An 18,886-nucleotide genomic window follows, 5' to 3' on the forward strand; every position below is an offset into this window, starting at 1 on the left:
AAATCATGCCCTGGCTAAAAACTTTGCCCTGGATTTTCCTTTTGTTCCAGCTTGTATGGGAGATCTGCCTAAAAGCTGCTGCGATTAGATGGGGTTTCTTGTTTTCTTTTGTTTTTGTACAGCATGAAGTAACAGGAATTAGCTCAGCTATTTATAGTAAAACACACGTATTCACCTTGCAATTCCTGAAGTACTGTTCGGTTGTTCTTTGTTATCTGCCCCTTTCACTTCCCCCCATTCTGGGCGCTCTGTGCAGATGGGGGTGGGGAGGCAGGAGGAGGAGAAACACAAATGCTTTGCATTTTTTTGAGGCCAGGAACTTGTGAGCCAGCTGCTCCCTGGTCTGCCTTGACAACTGGGCAAACTGCAGTTGTTGCTGAACATTACTGAGGGATTGCACGGCTCTGACAGTCAGATGTGGAATGTGTCCGACAGGTAAGGTGTCGTGTAGGTGAGTGAGGTGCACGTGTTGGGCAATCAGCAAATGCCATTCTTGCTTCGTTCTCATTCCTGGGAATGCAAGCGTAGTTGGCACAAAGTTCAGACTTAGAGAATTCCTTTCATTCTTGACTGGAGGAAGGCATGGAGCGGTTCAGCAGCCTGATGCCTGTCCCTGCTGCCTCAGCTCCTGCAGCCCCGGCGTTCCGCGCATTCCGCGCTGCTGTGGACTCTGGTGTGCAGCCCTGAGATGTGGACAGAGGTATTTATCCTCAAATAAATCACCACAGTGTTAGTCAGAGGCTGGACCTGCAGTCTGCACTCTTGGAATTTGTTACAAATCAGGAATCCAGCACTGAAGTAATGCAAAACAATAAAAGCTCACAAGCTGAAAGAGACTTTACAACATACCTCCTTCTTTTGCCTAAAAATTTAACTATTTGTAGCCTTTCTTTGGAGCTGAGAGTGCTAGTATTGGAAAGAACTGTGTGCTGTGCTTTGTGGCACACATGCATTACACAACCGAGGAGATTTATGGCATTTTTGAAACATTATGCAACTTTATGGGGAAAAGTGTGATTTGTATTTTTTTTAAAAAACTAATTTTCTAGTGATGAAATAAAACACAGCTGGCACATATATACATGATAACAGTGGAGGCCATAAAAATAATGAAGTCTGAACCAGCAGACTCTTGTGCAACCAAGGTTCAAAACTAAAAGATACAGGCAGTTATTTCAATGATCCCTTAGATATACATTAAAGCTATCCAATATTTTCCAGTATGGTATATTTTTATGGTTCTACTCAATGGATTCTTTCTGTGATTTTGTACATGAAACATGCATCTTCTTATAATAAAAAACCATGGTTTTCTGTCCAGAGCTCATGTGATTTAATGTGTTTAAATAAACCATCTACTGCAAATGAATCATAACCTAAAATAGCATCCATGAGGCCATCTTTTTTTCTACTTTATTTTGTAAGTTTGATCTGACCATAGGAAAAATGTACTTTCAATGGAATATTACAGAAACTGGAACTTTTGTGATGCATCTGAAATAGCTGAATGTCTGTGTATTTCAGATATATCAGAAAAGTTCACAAACATTCTTTAAATTTTACTCCTATTTCCCTGCCTCCACAGCCAATGAAGTCTTTTTTTCTGAATGTTTTCCCTCTTTTTTGGATTTTGATGTTCTGGTTTAACAAATGAAATGGATTACTCAAACTCTGTGGAACTGTCCTAAAAATTTTGGTTTGGAGATGGGAAGTGTGTTGTAGAAGCTTGAGTTTTTCACAATAAGGAAAAAACCAGTAGGTTTGCGGAAATAGGTGTTTTATAGAACACAATAATGGCAGTGTGTGACTTGAAGGTTCTAGAAAGTATGACAGCATTTAATTTAGAAAACCAGATCTGTAAGAGACGTGGAGTGTAACGTGGAATGTAACTAGATGGCGCAATATTTTGGTGATAGCAAAGACATTTATTTCTGTGACTCAAACTATAAAGATAAGTTTCAGTCTCCTTTTCAGGACCAAGTCCCCTGAAAGCATAGGATGAAAGAGTTGGTGATGCAAAATCTGGGCACAGCTGCCATGATCAATATGAGGGCTGCAGGCTGCACATCTCTGCCCAAAGCGGTGTGTGAATGCCTCCAGTGATTCCCAGTGTCCAGATGGGCAGACCACTTTCATTTGGAAGTCAGTGCTTAGAAGACAGAAGTCTTTATAACCTCCAGCAGCTCTTGGTCAGGCATTTGGGTCTTTGTGATGGTTCTGGTGGAACTGGGAAGCAGCTGTGTGTTCATCCTCTTAACACCAGCATCTTGTGGTTGGAAATGTAATTAAATAGGACAGGAATTGTGTCTTTGGTTCATTATAAATGGTAGAATCTTTCAGTAGCAATTTGATCTTAACTCTTAGGTAGCGGCACCCCACTGTGCTTCAGTGGGAATGAATCCATTTAAAGGCTTTGAATATTTTATTAGAAATCCAGTTACGTCAGCCTTTTGTTTGGAAATGGAGGGCTTTGAGATATTCCCTGCTCAGGTGTAACTCCCTGAAGTATCATCTGTGAGTGTTTTTACTTTTGTTGTGGAAAAACACAACTATTGGAGTACAGTGTCCAGAGCAGAGTGAATCAAATGCCCTGGCAAACCTCCTGGCGTTCTGAAATAGGTAATGGAAATTCTGTGCAAAGAACAATTTATCAAAAGCTGTTTTCAAAGGAGATGATTCTCAGCTTTAAGATAATAAAATATACTTGAGACCTTGTGGTTTAATTTTTAAAAATCAGTATGTGGTGCTATCTTCCTTACTTATATATACTTATAAAGCTTTTGTATTTTTGTGATGATAGAGGTTGTATACTCCCATAAGCTCCTTGGGGAGCTTCTCCTTGGGGAGAAGGAGTATTTCCACTCCTTCCACAGGTAATATGGAATTCCTTTGTTTGCATTTCACACTTTCTGGTGTGTTCCTCAGATGTTTTACTTGAAATGCACTCACTAAAGTTAATCTTGCTGAAGTAAAAAGTGCTTTTTGCACCGCACTTCATTTTCTGGTGCTCTGTGAAGTAGAGGTGCGCTTGTTTTGAGCCTGGGGTTGAAACACGCCTTTGTTTTCCCATGAATTCACTAAAATCACTCTGATTTACAGGAGGGTAATCAGGAACTGGGATTAAGTGAGAATTCTCTCTGTGTGTGCGGGCAGGGTGGCCACGTTGTTCCACCTCCGGGGTGCGTTTGGGGAAGCCTGGCGGGGTGAGCGCTGCCCAGGCATGGCCGAGCGTGTCCGCGGGTTCCCTCTCTCCCTCCTCTCGGGTTCTCTTCCTCCTCCCACTCTCCCTCCCACTCTCTCCCAGGTTCCCGAATCCCCGGGAATACAAAGACTGCCTTGTCCCAGCCGGGCACACACAGCCCTGCCCGCGGGATGCGCCGCTGCCCTAAGAGTCCCCAGCTCCCCTTCCATCAGCCAGAGGTGCCCAGGCCGAAGAGCTTTAAAGAGAAATAACCATTTGAGTTCCTACTGTGACCATTATTTTTGTTTACTCATGGAGTACATCAGACTGGAAGTTGGGGTTTGGGACAAGAAGGCTTGTGGACAGAGTATATTCTGCTTGTTGGGATTCCTGTTTGGTTTGTTGGCATTAGGATTGCAATGAAAATTAATTTCTATACAGAAATCACCTTATGGCAAAATGTTTGCAGCTGTTAAGTTGATGTCTGAGGAATATACAATTCGGCTTTTTCTTGTAATGAAGAAAGGTCTGCACATGAATAAAGTAGTTTAATGTGTCATGCAAAATGATGTGTAGTTTCAGACGTAAACCGTCCAGACCCAGACTCTTCTGTTTCAAATTCTGGGTTGTCTTCACTTTTGTTACAAAGAAGAATCATGTCAGTCCCACTCATAAGACTCCTGCAGTGTGGAAGCTGCCCTACACCACAGATTTTTTACCATGAACATCCAGTGGCATCTGTGCACTTTAATGACACTGTGGTAGAAATCACCAGGGCAGCCTTTAAAAAAATCTGTCCTAAAAGTGACCTGTATTCAGAGACCACAAAATAATTTGTGTTAGAACAGGCCATTTCATCCAACCTCCTGCTCAGAGCAGGGTCAGCTGCATCTTCTTCAAGCTTGTGGTAGCTCAAAACCAGAAACCTTAAGATCTGAAGTACTCAATAAAACAAGGCCCTCCTCATTAGAGAAGGGCTCTGTCACCTTCCTCCTTACCATTCCCTGAGCCTGATTGAGAACCCAGAGTGGAAATGTTCTGCAGAAAATCAGGTCCTCATTGTAGAGGGGGCTCCAGCTCCAGCAGGGCTTGAAAAGATGCAGAACTGGCTTGCAGAGGTAGTGTGGGAGTTGTCAGAGAAGTTCTTTGCTGCTAACTGATCCTTTTTGGGTTCCAGACTTCATATGGTATTAAGACATATGTTTGCACTATCACTTTATTGTGACAAATTGGAATTGGATAAAAACCCCAGCACACAATTCAGAACACCCCAAGTGTTTCTCATTTGCTGAGTGAAGCATCTTCACTCAGTCCTCCGGGCGCAAATATGCTCTTGAAGTATTTTACGGTTTACCTGGGCCTCTCAAATCAGTCCTGTTGAATCTGAACTCTATTGCCAGTTGAACTGATACAATGTTACTCTTGGGTGGGTAAAGAATCACAAGGCAGGTTTCAAACTGCTCTTCCTAATTTTTTTTTCTTTGCTTGAATGATAGACTGAATCAATCAGATGTATTTTCTTATTTACTAATAATTTAATGGAGATTGCACAATACACAAAATCACTGTTCAGTTGCTTCCAAGAAATATATGTTTAATTGAACCTTCAGAGATGGACTTGAAAAAGCCACCATACCTGAGTTAATATTTAACACTGAGTTTTACAGTTCTTAGCCAAGGGGGAATTTCAGAATGCACTCCACTCCCTTTCAGTTCAAGCACGTGTAAAAGGTTTGTTATGAACAGTTCCAGGGCTAAAAGCAATCTGCTTGATAGCTTATCAGTCCTTTGCAAAAAGACCTATCTGTCAAAATTTGGGTATATGTTGAAGTACTTGAAAAATCAAGTAATGTTAGCTCAGGTGTCTCCTCCACTTGCAAACAGAAGGGGTTTGTTAGTGAGCTCCAGATTTCTGCTTTGATATCATGTTTCCCACTTTCATTTTACATCTCATGTGAAGAAGCATAACCCTTCCATAGTGTGGCAAGACTCCAAGATGCCTTGTGAGGGGAAAAACTGTGTTAGTGTTGCACAGGGGGTCCAAACACCCATATGGAGGTTTGGACACTCACTTAGGGAAGGTGCCTGGATGCCTGTGCACACAGGGATGGAACATGAATCACCTAATTTGAAAGGACCCATAAGGATCATGGAATCCAACTATTTAGTGAATGGGGAATCCCTTGAGCCCTGGTGTTGGATTTTTACCCCAGGGTGAAAGTAAAATTTTACATTATGTGAACTATCATATATTGTCATGGGGTGAAATTCAGCACCAATCCAAAAGCCTGATATCTAAGCAAGAGGCAAGAAAAGAACCTTTGCAAGCTTATTCTAAATGTATATCCCAACCCCATGGAAACAAAGGTTTAATCTCACTTCTTTCTATTTAACCATTTTCCCAGATGTTTCCTGCAGTTTGACAGATGTACCTTTTACTAGAAAGTTGCACTCTTGAGAATTAGAATGTTGTGGACACTGTTGCTATAGACAATGACTCTGTGAGGGTAAGATTTGGAATCAAACGTTACGTGAATTTCTAGTTGAATCAGTAGTTTTGTTCCCCGGGCTGGCAGTGCTGGTGCTGGAGGGCGGCAGGCACAGCCCAGCAGGTTTAACTCCTTGCAGCGGGTCTGGCTGAACAAACATGGCTGTGATTCCCAAACATGATCTGGGGAAGTGAGCTGATGGTTCTCTCGTCGGATACCAGGGCCACTCCCGGGGGACTCTTGTGCCGACAGGACGGGCGGGCCGGGGGTCGTGTCCTGCGCCGGGGGCGATGCCCGGAGTCCGGGGAGATCCTGCCCTGCACTGGGCCAGGGCTGGGCTGCGTTTGAGGTTTATCTCAAAAGAAAGCGAGAAGGGAAATAAAAGGGCTTCCCCACCATTGCAGTCTGGAGGGTTTGACCTCAGTGACGGGACCACTTCTCCCAGGAGGGAGGGAATGCTGCTGAGATCCACGCGCTGTGGTGCTGAATCGGATCCAGTGGGGACGGATCCAGTGTAGATGGGTCCTGTGTGGCTGGTCACCCGTATGGATGGACCTGTGAATGGGTGCCATGGGAGTGGATACTGTGAGCGTGGACACTTATGTGGATAGATCCTGTGTGGATGGGTCCTGGTGTGGATGGACCCCCATGTGGATAAATCCCATGGTGGGTGGACCCCTGTGTGGGTGTAACACCCATGTGGATGGATCCAGTGTGGGTGGATCTCTGTATGGGTGGATCCCATGTCTGTACCACTCAGCTCATACTGAGCTGCCTCTGCATTTCTTACCTAACTGCACTGGTGCTGTACACAAACTGCAGCTCCTCATTCCCAATGTAAATGTTCCTGAAGCACAGCAGGATGTGCCCAGAACAGCAGCAGCTGTACCTGTGGGACCATGTGTGCAGGGGGGATGGGATACGCCTGGTTTACTGACCAGAGTGCAGGATACCTGGTGAGGAAGGAGAGGGGTGGGTTTGGAAAGCCATGGGAACAGCCTTCAGAGCATCTGGGGGGAGCTTGGCATGCTCCAGTTACTGCTGCATGTTGTGTTTGAGGTGGTGCGCATGTGCTGTGCTCCGTAAGGAACAGTCTCACAGTGCAGTCACGTTGTGGTTGATTCCGATGTTCCTGTCACAGTCCTGCTTTTACAGTCCTTGTCTGTCCGAGTAATGTGTACCATATGTGTGTGAGCCATGTGGACATGACTGACGAATGATGCCTCATGAATCTCTTAGTCACATTTTTAATCAGTAACTTTCATTATTCACAAACTAATACTTTAAAAGGGGGGAGAGGGGAGGAAAGGGAGTAAAATCCCCGAACATTTTTGCTTGTGGTTTGCTTTTTTAACTAAAGTCTTCTTTAAACCAGAAGCTGCAGTGAGAGGATACTGTTGATTGCAGTGTGATGGATAACTCAAACACCTGAGCTGCAGAAGTGCCCTCTAAACATGCAACTGCTGCTGGGGTTGCTTTGGTTATCAGCTTTTCAAAGGAATTGTTTTACTATTGTCTTGGTTTAACAAGATTACAACTTAAAAATTAAGAGACTTCAGGTGGAAGTGTGGAAAAGGAAAAGAAACAGCTTTGCATTAACAGAGTCTGAATAAACAACAAATGGTGCAATCAAAAACTTTCAGAAGAAACAAAACAAAGTCCCAAATCCCCAGGTGGGGGGGGGAGAAACCCGCAGCAACCCGGGGAGGGGGGGAATGCAGGACTGTCCAGACAGTTCAGAAGGTGCTCACAGCCACGTGTGCTGGCAGTCAGAAATGAAAAAAAAAAAAGTCTTTTTCCCACAGGCAGTCTCGAAAGCAGAATACCTCGCTCTCAGATGGGTCAGTTTCTCTCTCTCTCAGTTGTCCTCCGCGAGGTGTCCTGTGGGGAAAAACTTCCTCTCAGGAAAAGAGAAGGAGGCGGCCAAAAACCGGGCTCCTGCTCAGTCCTGTCCCGGATCAAACCCCCAAAAGGCCCCCGACAAAGGACTCCCCGCGCTGCCCCCACCCCCAGCCCGGGAGAAATGGATTTCAATGTTTCTTTTCAAACCTATGACAACTATATTGGTAAGAATAGTTGTGCAATATACAATGAAGCTGTTACTGTATTTATAGAGCTTCTAGAGGTTTTGATAATTCAGATTTTATTAGCAATTACAAAGAGTTTCAATAAACTTCTAATGAAGTGTTTATTCCTTTTATAAAATAGCCTTGAAAAAAATCTGATTTCTTAAAACCACTTATTTATACACTGTTCTCAGTCTAAAGGCCTGAAGAGCCTGGGGGTTCTTTGAGAGTTGTTGAAATTTTTGTATGAAAGTGATTTATTGCACTTTCTCTGCTTTTCCCACTGCACATCAGCTAATGTTATAGTATGTATCTGATGGATAGAGACCACAATTCATAAACTTTAAGGATCCAGGCCCTTTTCCCTCTTTCTCATAAGACCCACTGAAGCTGGAAACTTGGCACAGTTAATTCCAGCACTGTGACCTTATTTTCAGAGGTTGGGTTGTGTTGTTAAAACTCTTAATAAATAAACCTGCCATTCTCATGTTGTTGGTATCTTTTACTTCCCACATCATCTTTTTGAAAAAAAATTTTTATATGCTCCTCTACTGTAAGATTTTCACTTGGTGCATCTTTTAGATGATGGAACCAAGTAAAATCCCGTAAACTGGTGAGAATTAGGGATTCACAGACTGACTTAACCGGGTGCTCACTTTTACAGAAACAGTTCCATGACAGGCATTGAGTGATAAACAAAAATATTTTTTCCAAATAAAAAAAAGTAGAAAATATTGTGAGGAGCAGCCCAGTGAATCCTCTAAGAAAATGTGACTGCCATTTTTTATTTCCTCTGGCAGTCCTGCACAACTTCACCACTGAGTTTTCCTAGAGCCTGCAGAACAGACTGATGCTCCCTGGCAGTGTTGAGCACACGTGGATGTGGCTGATCTTGCTGCACTGGGACATGACCCACTGCTGTATTTTCTGTTGCAGCCTTTCTCTGCCATTGGCCTGTGGGATTCTCTGTGTGACTATAAATAGTTTTTACGGTATTTTCCAGTGACTCGGTATAAAAGGTTTGTTACGTGTGCCAAGCTGAACTTCAAAAGGATGGATGTTAATATGGCTGAATTATAAAAGCTGCACGTGACCCAGCTCATGAATTGGTAGAATGTGGGAGGAAATGTCTGCCAGAGGTGTTTGGGTGGGCAATGCAGTTGGGTACAAATGAATCCCTTTTTAGCTGCCTCTGAATTTTTACAGTAACCCCTCTGACCTTCGAGCTGTTTGCATGGAAGCCTCTTTGCTCTTTCCCTGTCCTGTCAAATTTTCCTTCCTGCTTGTTAGAAACTTTAGGGAAAGTTTGGAGTGTCTCTTTAACCTTGTTTTTTTATCATTTGCTTTTCTGGAAGTTCTCCCCTCCAAGCATTCAAAGTGCCTTATGGACTTGAAACAATTCGGATTTCTGCACAGACACTTCTAGTTTCCCTTGCAACAGTGACTTGCCTTTCTAGATCCTGTTCTGTTGATCCCAGTATCTGCATTACCCTGCCTTGCTCTCCAGAAGTGAGCACTGACAGACTCCCTGTGCTTCACCAGCTTTGTTTGACTGTCTCAAAATAAGGTTATTGTGCCACCAAGTACCCTGCTACTATGGTGACATCTGTAGAGTTTACTTTTGAGCTAGAAATGAAATCTTAGTTGTGGGTCCTGACTGGCAGCTGTAGGATTGAGTTTCTGGCGTGCTTTGGTATGTCTGAGTCTTTCACTTTCACTGAAACTACCTTCCAAAAAAGTGCTCTCTGAACTGCAGTAGCAGCATCTCATAAAGACAGACCACATCCTCTGCAGTGCCTTTCTCAGCTTCCCAAATGTTTGCTTCTTCTGTCTTTTGTTCTTCACAGCTGGCAGAAATAGTTCTTCTGTTAAGCATTTTTCTAGTGCAATTGTGCAGGATTTTCCAAAGGCAACTGAAGCTACTGTTGTTCTTTCAAGAGGGAGTTCTGGAGTGGTGGCTGAATCAGATAAATCTCAAAGGTTAGTTACTTGTCCTGTCTCTTTCCCAAGAACTGTGCTGTTCCTAGGCAGATTTGGGAGAGGGAAGCCAAAGATAGCCCTTTGCAGGTTAGAGGACCAGAAAGTTTCTTCTCTTTGTCTAAGGGATGAATACTTTTTGTCCTCAATCCTTGAAAACTAAGTCAGAGCTGGTGGCAGCTGTACTCAGCTGCTGGTTCCCACCTCGAAAGAGTTAAACCAAAGTTTGAAGATGTGAAATGGGATTATGTTTATACTCCAGAAATCACTGTACATTTTAGGAAATTTTTTAAACTTACTGCAATAACCAGTTATACCCAGACACTTGTTACTGTGGTAGTACTGAAATGCTGGAACTTTCTGTTGCTCTAATTCCACTCTTTGAACAATTAATGATTGTTAAAATTTATGTAATTTTCCTAACAGGCTAATTCATATTTACAGCTGCCTCAGCAGAATTAATGACATCCCTTACCATTTCCGAATTTTTCTGGATATTTACTATGTGTTCAAATTTTGTTGTTTGCATCTCAGGTATGGTTTAATTTCTTCAAAAAATTATGGAACTTTAGAATGAGCCATCAGGTGTACCAAGCAAAATGAGGACCTAAATGCAGGAGTTGGAGTAGGTTTGGAGTTGAGCAAACAGGCAGTAGCACTGCAGAGCAGAGAGATTAGTGGGCAATTTTCCCCCCATTTTTTTTGAAGGTTGAATTACAGGTAACCTGCAGCCTGTACCTATTGCAGTGAGGTAACTTTGTCAGTGTTTATGCATTGTATATGTACATGTGTTCCAGCAGTTATGTAACTTTTCATTTAATGAATCCCAGCATTTTACTTATGGATGGAATGAGTGATTAGTTTTGCGAAGAAACCAGTGCTACCTTTTAAAACAATCCTACGAGTGTTGGAGCAAAGATGGCCAAATATTGAAGAAAAAATTCCCGTGAGAAAATAAGTAGGATCTGAGGTTGTGCTAATTGATTTTACTGTACATTTGATTTAGATTTCAGTTTTGTGGGTTTGGCTTTGGACTGAGTTCTTACATCCTGTGGTTCTCTTGCATTCTTTCATACTTGTGAGTATTAAACCTTCAGGAAGAGAAGCTCATCTGTATCTGAAAATTTGTGCTTGGTGCGGGCAGTAATGGGACACTCCTTTATGCATTTCACAGCTTATTATTGATTACTTTACTGGGAAATCTGTCCTCTTTGTTGATTCCATTTGTAAGTGACAATCTTGTCCGAGGTTTTATCTCTGAAAATCCTGTTTTGATGAGGATAAATATAGAAAGTCTGACCTGTGTTTGTTTATATGTAAGATTATCCTATTTGTTAGAGTATTTTCAATGGTTTAGACTTCTCATTTCAAAGGTCTTTCCATCAGCTGTAGCACTAAGCTGAAAAAAAGTATCATTAATTGAAACTTTTTAAGGGAAGGAACTGCAGAATTCCAACTACAGAGGAGTAGGGAGAGCAGGGAAAATTGGTGTGGTTGGTGCATGTGTGATTTGGACTCTGAGAGAACTTGTATAAATATGATGTTTAATTTCTCAGACTGGGGCTGGTGCTCAAGTTAAAAATTCAAAAGAACAAAAAGCTCTTTTCTGGGAGGAGTTAACTTTAATTTAATTACTGGTGGCCGGAGAAGCTTCAAGGCAGTGCTTGAAATCCTGGGTGGCTCTCAGGAGTTGTTTGTAGCCTGAAGCAGAAAGTGAAGGCTCAACTGCTTGTTTCTATCCTTGTTAAACCACACTGGGATGGGCAAAGGGCTGGAGGATGTTCCAGGCCAGGCCAGACCTGTGGCAGAGCCCTCCATGGCCAGCTGGCCCCAGCAGGACCAGAGCAGGAGACAGGGATGCTCCGGTGCTGCTTCCAGAAAGGCCTTCCCGGGAGAGCAGTTACCAGCTTGACCTGTGCGTTGGTACAAAAACATGAGCTTTAGTTTGGCCAGGTTTCCTGCAGGGATGGAGATACTGTATAAATAATGTTAAAATATCAGCAGTGGCAAAAAAAGGGAGGACATTCATTAACTTTCTTGGGAAACCCTGTCGTGTGTCCAGGTTCTGTGGCAGGAGTGATTCCTGCAAAGACAATGATCTCTGCAAGTTGCCTCTTTGAAGGCTTTTTGGAATGGAGTACTGAGCCATAAAAGGAAAAGGCTACTTGAAGGAACTGCGAAGCATGAAGTTAATAAAGTGGGATAGGAAAGGGTTATATATTTAGGTGACAGTCATTCAGAGGAGATGTAGTTTGAAGAGGGCATTGGGCTGTTTGGGGTATTTTTTCGTGTTATAAATACTTCAGGTGATTGGTTGACAGAGCAAATTGATATTACTTTCAGGTTTTATTTGGGTTGTTGGGGTTTTTTTAAGTCAATTCGGCTTGCTTAAAAAAATCTGAGTAAAGAACACTCCGGATTTTTCCCTATGCATATGCATCATTGTATTTTGAAATACCATCATAAATTCTAGTTTTCCCACCTCACAGTAACACAAGTAATGTAGATAAAAGTAGATACTTTCACAGGAAATGATCCCCGTCATGTGGAGCAGATATTAAGTAACAGTGAATTATAAATCCTTAAGTAATCTTTAACAAAAGCAGCTGTCCTCTTTCAGACTTCAGAGTTTATGAATAAAGACAATAAAAGATGTTAGAAAATAAATATTACAAAGATGCTAAAAATATTTAAATCATATTTGACTTGTTACACAAATGGAAGTTTACTCCTAAGCAATATTATGCATTGTGTTTGTGTAAAGAAAACATTTTACATAGTTGTTCTTTGTGCAACACACTCCCCTGTGCAACCATTTCAAGTCAGAGCTCTGGTTCTGCCAAAGAGAGTGTGATTTCTTCTCTTGGAGGTACAGTAATGCTTTTGGCAACTGTTCCTTAAGGATCTGCAGGCTGAAAGTGAGTGCAAGCAAAACTGTCCCCTTCACTGGGCCTCTTTTTTCCCTTTTCCTTAAGCAGCTGGCAGAGTTCTCTTGTTTCCGTAGCAGAGTGTGAATTACCCCCCCACTCAGTGCCAGCGAACAGAACAGCCGTGGCTAAAGGGTCTGCAGCAAAAAATGCAAACAATGCATTCGAGTCCCTTTGAGCTGGTTCTGAGGAGGGCTGGAGCATTGCTTTCAGTAGAAATTTCTTTAGAACCAGACTGCAGCAGAATTCCAGTCAGGATGTGTGTGGTTTTGGTATGACATCCACCCGAGCACATGATGCTTGGTAAGTGCTGGAGTCCGGGTTATGATTCATTGGGAAGCAACATGGGAAACAATTGTCTGTTTTTCAAGTGTTGGAGAAATTAATTTTAGGTTGGAATTGTAATTTTGCTAAAATAAACCTGCAAGTCGCTGGAATTACCTGTGTTAGCAGGGAGGAAGGGTGGTGGATATGACTGATGGTCTCACCATGGGAATTGCTATTTTTTAAGCCAGTAGAGTTGCACTGGCATCTCCCCCACTGCATGTGGAGCCCAGGGTTTCATATGCTGGTTTTTAAGATGGAGTCTGGGGATGGCAAAGCTGTTTAGACAGCTAGATTTTTATTTGTGGTATATATTTTTAGGTTCTTTTTCAAACTTGGTCAGAAATCTTTCTTTGTAATTCTCTGCCCTTATGTTTGACCTAAGGGATGCATTTCTCCTTGTTCAGTGCACGTGGAATGTTTAAGCTGATGGACTTCAGTGAAATGTAATTATCTTCACACACATGCAGTTTTGCTGCCCCCTCAGATAAAGTGTCTAATAGCAAAACAAGAATGACTTCTGTCAATAATAATAATTAATCATTTTGAAATTGTAAAAAATTTTCCATTTCTAATAGAAAATTATTTCTAAAGTGTCATTTTAAACTAAAATTACTTAATAATGGGAAATTGATGAATACCCTGTAAGTAATTTTAAGTACAATTGTGTTACAAGTGGAGTCAGATATCTGTAGGATTTGCTGTTTGTATTTAAATAGGAGGGACTAACAAGTGCTGGTGTATTTTCACAAGGGCAGAGCTATCATGTTACTGTCCTGCACAGTGCTGTAACATTTCCAGCTGGGCTCAGAAAAAATAATATCTGATGTGGAAGTAGAAGCTTCAGGTATTTTTCTTTTTTTTGCAAGGACTGTATAGTTGAAGGTAGATGAATTGAGGATCTTTGAAAAGTGGAGTGTAAAACAGTTCCCTGGTCAGAAGAGGAGTTGTTCTAATTTAGGAAGAGGGCATTATTTGCTTACAGACAGGGCTGGGGTGCGGCCTGCTGAGATTGCTGAGATAACTCAATAATTTTAGGTGTCTTTAGGGAAAGTCTGCCTGCTGTGCTTGTTCCTGGCACCAGGCTGATCTCATTGCCCAGTTTCTTGGTCCCTTCCAAAAATCTTTGCAGGAAAGTGTTGTTGGGGTTTTTTTGTGTTTTGGTTTTTGTTAAGAGTTGGGGGTTTTGTTTGTTTTTTTGTTGGTTTGGGTGTTTTGAGGGCAGCAAAACTACCAGTTCACCCCTATTTAGGGCTGTGACTTTTTATTTAAAGTGAGGATGAGTGAAATAGGTGCTGTTGTGTAAAATGGAAAATGTATTTTGCTTGGGAATTTCAGTAAGTTTGTTCATCCGTGGTCACTTGACAGCCCCACTCCCCAGTAAATGCAGCACTAAGTTGTTGAAAAGTGAGTTATAAGACAAAACCCCCAAACAACTGGTGTAGCTACATTTTTTTGACTCATTTTACAAGTATTTTTGGTGGAGGAAACTAAATTTTTCCCTTGAAAATCAACTTGTGCTTATTAAAACAGAAAAATTCTGAACAGAGATTATTCTTTTCTTTGAGGGAGTGAAAAGTAGGAATGTGCTGGAGCTGCAGGTGGTTTTGCAACCTCCAAATGGTCATTTAAATTGTAGTAGACCAGATAATATTTTGTTGAAAAGGAAGAATTTGGCTTGCAGCCGCCAAAGATTCTTCATTGCAGGACAGAGAACAAGCCATCCCTACACAGCCTTCATTTAAACGGTGATTTTTGCCGTGGCTTTCCGTGTTGCTGTTTCCCAGGATATCTCATGGCTGCTGTGCTATTTCTGAAGTTCCCCGCTTGCTTCCTGGGGTGGGGCAGGAGGGTTTGGTTGTGTCCAGGAGCTGTTTCCGTACTGTAATTCAGGAGGAGGCTACTGTATGTTAAATATAGTCCCCGGCGCTGCCATTAACTCACATTTGCATCAGTCATTAGCTCAGAGCACTGCAATTCCAAACTTTCCTGCTGAGCGCTGCTCCTGCAGTGCAGTGCAATTGAAACAGGCCCGAGGCTGGGAGAGCCATTCCTGCTGGATTTGAGCTGCTTTATGCTGTCCAAATCCAGCCTGCAGAGAGGTTTGGGAAACACAGGGTGTTCAGGGACCATCTTGAGCACCAGCTGTGAGACCTTCGAGGCTGGATCTGCTGGTTGGTTCTGCTGACCTGCAGCTGCTAATTTGGAATTAGTTGAAAGAGATGGGGGGGCAGAGCAGGGGGATCCAAAGGGTTACAAATCCTATTGTTATGCTGTTGGCTGTTCCCTCCTAAGCATGCCAGGGGAATCTGCTTGAGGGCTGTGTCCTGAGGTTCTCAAGTCACTGGTTGCCTGCTATCATATTAACCCTATCTTTACCACAATAAATGAAATTTGATTCAGGCAGCAATAGCAGATTTCTGTACAACCACGTGACTCTTAAGCAAGCTCAACAATAGCACTGAAGAACTGCGAGAAGTTTCTCAACACAGCAGAAATCTGGATCCTCATCCCTAGAAAGATGATCACTTTTCTAGCTCTTACCTGAGAGGGGCCACAAAGATATGGGAACAGGTTTTATCTGAATAAAGTATTACATTGGGAAAAAAAGGTTGTTGAACAGAGATGAACTTGGGGGTGGCATGAAGATGATGAGCAGGGAGCAATGACTTTGTTAGTACCTTTTCTTCACGGGCTCTTTTTGTTTCTTTTTAACCTTGGTCTGCTCTTGCCTCGATTTTTGTATTAGGAGAGAGACAAAGTATGTCGTTTAGACTGCGGAATCCCTGGCCATAGAATGCTGGTGAGGCTAAAAGATTCAGGACTGGCCAGGATCCAGGACAGGATCACCATAGGACATCCCCACACCCTGTTTGGGGTCCCTTGACTGGCAGGGCTTTTTTCCCCTCAGCCTTCCTTTTGGAGACATTTCCTCAGATATTGAAACAGGCATTAGCTTTTTGAACTTAAAGCTTCAGTGTTGAATTGATTCCTTTTCTCTCTCTGCCTAATATTCATCAACATTTTTAAAGGTTGCTCCTGCATATTAATTTGCTGTGATATGCTTTAAAAAATGGAAGGAAAACCACTTTGGATTTTACCCACTTATACACAGGACACATAGGACACTTCATTAGTACTTCAATAATCTTCTGAAGACAGGTTTTATTTTGCACAAAGCCAGCTTTCTCCTCTGGTGCCTTCCTATGGGAAGGATTGATGGAGTTTGCAGTTTGAAACTCAGTGACCAGTCCCTGCAAGTGTGTGAACTCTTACAACACTGGTTCTCCCCAGACTGCCAGTGATACCCACACTTCCCTGGGTTATGAGTGAAGTGCCTTTCCCTTGAGCCACTGGTTTACCTTTAATGACAATTATATTGCTGTATGGAAACTGAAGTCTCTCATTCTTAGATACAAACCCAGCTTTATTTCCATTGCAATGAATGATCGGCTAATTATGTGAGCACATCTACTGTGATTTACTTTTCAGGAGTAGTTTGAAATTATTCTTTTGAAAGAGCAGTTGTAATTAAATGATTCTGAGGTAAGTGCAGTGTAGTTTGCTTTTCCGTCATTTTCTGCTCTGAAGATTTTGCTTCCTGCCTTGACTCACTGCATTTTTGCTGATATCAACTGTGTCTTTTCAGTAAAATAAACTTTCCTTGGGCTTCAGCAGTGAATATTGCAGTGTTAGGAGAGGGAGTGGGATTAACAGTATGTTAAATGAGGAGTTATCTGATCTTAAAAAAGTTGTCACTTTAACTCGGTGCATCTGAATGAATATCTGAAGAAATTCTACAGTGAAGAGAAATGCTGGCTGCCAGAGGTTGCAAATGGGGATGATTGGCTTCACTTTGCAGGGAGGAGGCTGGATAGACCAGGGGTACCTCACTGAGGGATTGATTCTACACCTCCCGCAGCTCAAGCAAAGCGCATTTCCTGGTGTTTCTTACAGGGATTTGATGTTGCATATCTCAGAAGAGCTTGGAACAACAGTAAGGCCTTTTTTCTTTCCTGCCTTAGAAACAAGACTTCCAATGGGGATTACCGGAAGGAGCACCGGGAGAGGAGTCGCAGCCCCATCGAGAGGGCAGCTGCCCCGACAATGAGCCTTCATGCCAATCACATGTATGCCTCAATCCCAAGCTTGAGCGTGGATCAACCTCTAGCACTGACCAAAACCAGCATGGATGCAACCAGGACAGTCGGCATCACACCAACACTGACTTCTGTGGAACGGCAGCAGGTACGGGCTGGCAGGAGCTGTGTGGGTGGAGAGTGCTGGCTGTGGATACAGGGAGGACTCCCAGGTATAAGCAGAATGTTTTGTGAATTACAATAGAGAGGAGATACTATTCCTCAGGCAAAATGTATTTTAAAAACACGCAGTGAACGTCACAGCTCATCGTGTGTAATGTGAATATATCACTGCTGTGTAAATGTATCTGTCACAGATTTCTTGGCCTTTCTGCTTTCCCTGACGCATGTGTTTTAATTGGGAATGCAAAGTGTGTGGTTCAGTGAAGTCCCAGTATACCTGCTAGGCAATGACTGATGCAATTTGCAGGTAGAGGGTATCACCTGTGCCCCTCTTGGTGATCCATGTGTGCTCCTCTCCCCTCTGTCCCGGCTCTCTCCCACCAGGACTGCTGAAAAATGAGTGCAGGACAAAAAGGGCATAAGGGAAAATTTTGCACTGAATGTTCCAGGTGAAAGAAGCTGGAACGATCTTAGTTGTTTTAGCCAGCCAAAAGCTGCATTGTTCAGAGCAATGTTGTGTCACTAAGTCATAACGACTTTTCCTAAAGCCAAGTAATTGTTTTTGATTATTTTGTACTTTATTTCCATATGCTGGAGTGGTTATTGGAGGGGGTTTTTTGTTGATTGGTTGTTTCTTGACTTTCTTGCACATTGCACTTGTTTTGCTTCAGAAGTGCTGAAGATGAGCCTATGCAGGGTCTACAAGAACAGTTAAGTGTCAGACTCGCGTCAGTCGTGGAGAGACAAAGCAAGAGAATTGAGTTGTGATGAGCTGCAGCACTGAGAAATGAAACTGGCCCATGTACCCAAATCCATCCTTCCTTCCCTCCTGCAATGATGCCTGCAAAGGGTGAACACGTGGAGTAGATGGTTTTTCACGTGCTTTTCACTGGAGCCATCAACTTCCCATCCCCTGTGGATTTCCACAGGAGTTGGCTGTGTACACAAGTCCCTCACATTTTGCTGTGCCAAACTCCAACTTTGCACTGCTGCTCTCTCACACCCCTTGGCAGTAGCTTGCAGAGCTACTGTTCAGTGCAGGTTGGCTCTTGGTTATCAGTGATGACAGAAGAGAAGAGACACCAGTGACAACACCAGTGCCCTTTGACAGCATTACTGCTGTGTCCCTGCTCAGCAGCTGCACCACTGACATTCTGTCTGACCTGGGCTGATTCCTGCTGCCCAGTACTGGATTCTTCTCCCCTGTCATCTTTGATGGTCTGAATTAGATTACAGTCATTTTTCTTGGGAAAATAGGATGTTGAGGTAAGACCTTGCTAAGATCACGGAATAGAAATCATCCAAAATAAAAAGTCTAGTGATAAAAAGAAACCTTAGGTTGATTCATTGTTTGGTTTTGTGGGTTTTTTTCACCTTAACATGTTGAACGGGATTTCATCTTACTCTGTTTCTAATAGCAGGTGGGGAAAAATTTCCTTCTTATTTTCAGCAGGGCGGGGTTATTCTGTATTCCGTTGTACTCACTGCTACTAAATCCTCAGTTTACCTCAGTATTTTCATACAAGTGCCTGTATTCTGCTCAGTGCTCTGTACACACACACAGCCACAGCAGGGGACTCTCTAAGATGCCTTATCCTGCCTCTTGGATCCTTCATGGTATTGGCACATGGATTCCTGAGGCATTATATATGAGTCTGTC

The 18,886-nt window shown here is 42.7% G+C and overlaps 1 protein-coding gene across 4 annotated transcripts in view; it reads left to right on the forward strand.

Moving 5' to 3' along the window:
- Positions 1–18,886, forward strand: part of VGLL4 (vestigial like family member 4) — an 82,302-nt gene that overhangs the window by 56,974 nt on the left and 6,442 nt on the right. For all 4 annotated transcript variants that reach the window (XM_027665989.1, XM_027665988.1, XM_027665987.1 and 1 more), the window contains exon 3: positions 16,990–17,212. In XM_027665989.1, the coding sequence (XP_027521790.1) occupies positions 16,990–17,212 (223 nt within the window). The remainder of the gene's footprint in view (positions 1–16,989; positions 17,213–18,886) is intronic.

This window comes from Corapipo altera, unplaced genomic scaffold, assembly GCF_003945725.1.
Source record: "Corapipo altera isolate COAL_440 unplaced genomic scaffold, ASM394572v1 101, whole genome shotgun sequence".
Classification (NCBI taxonomy): Eukaryota; Metazoa; Chordata; class Aves; order Passeriformes; family Pipridae; genus Corapipo; species Corapipo altera.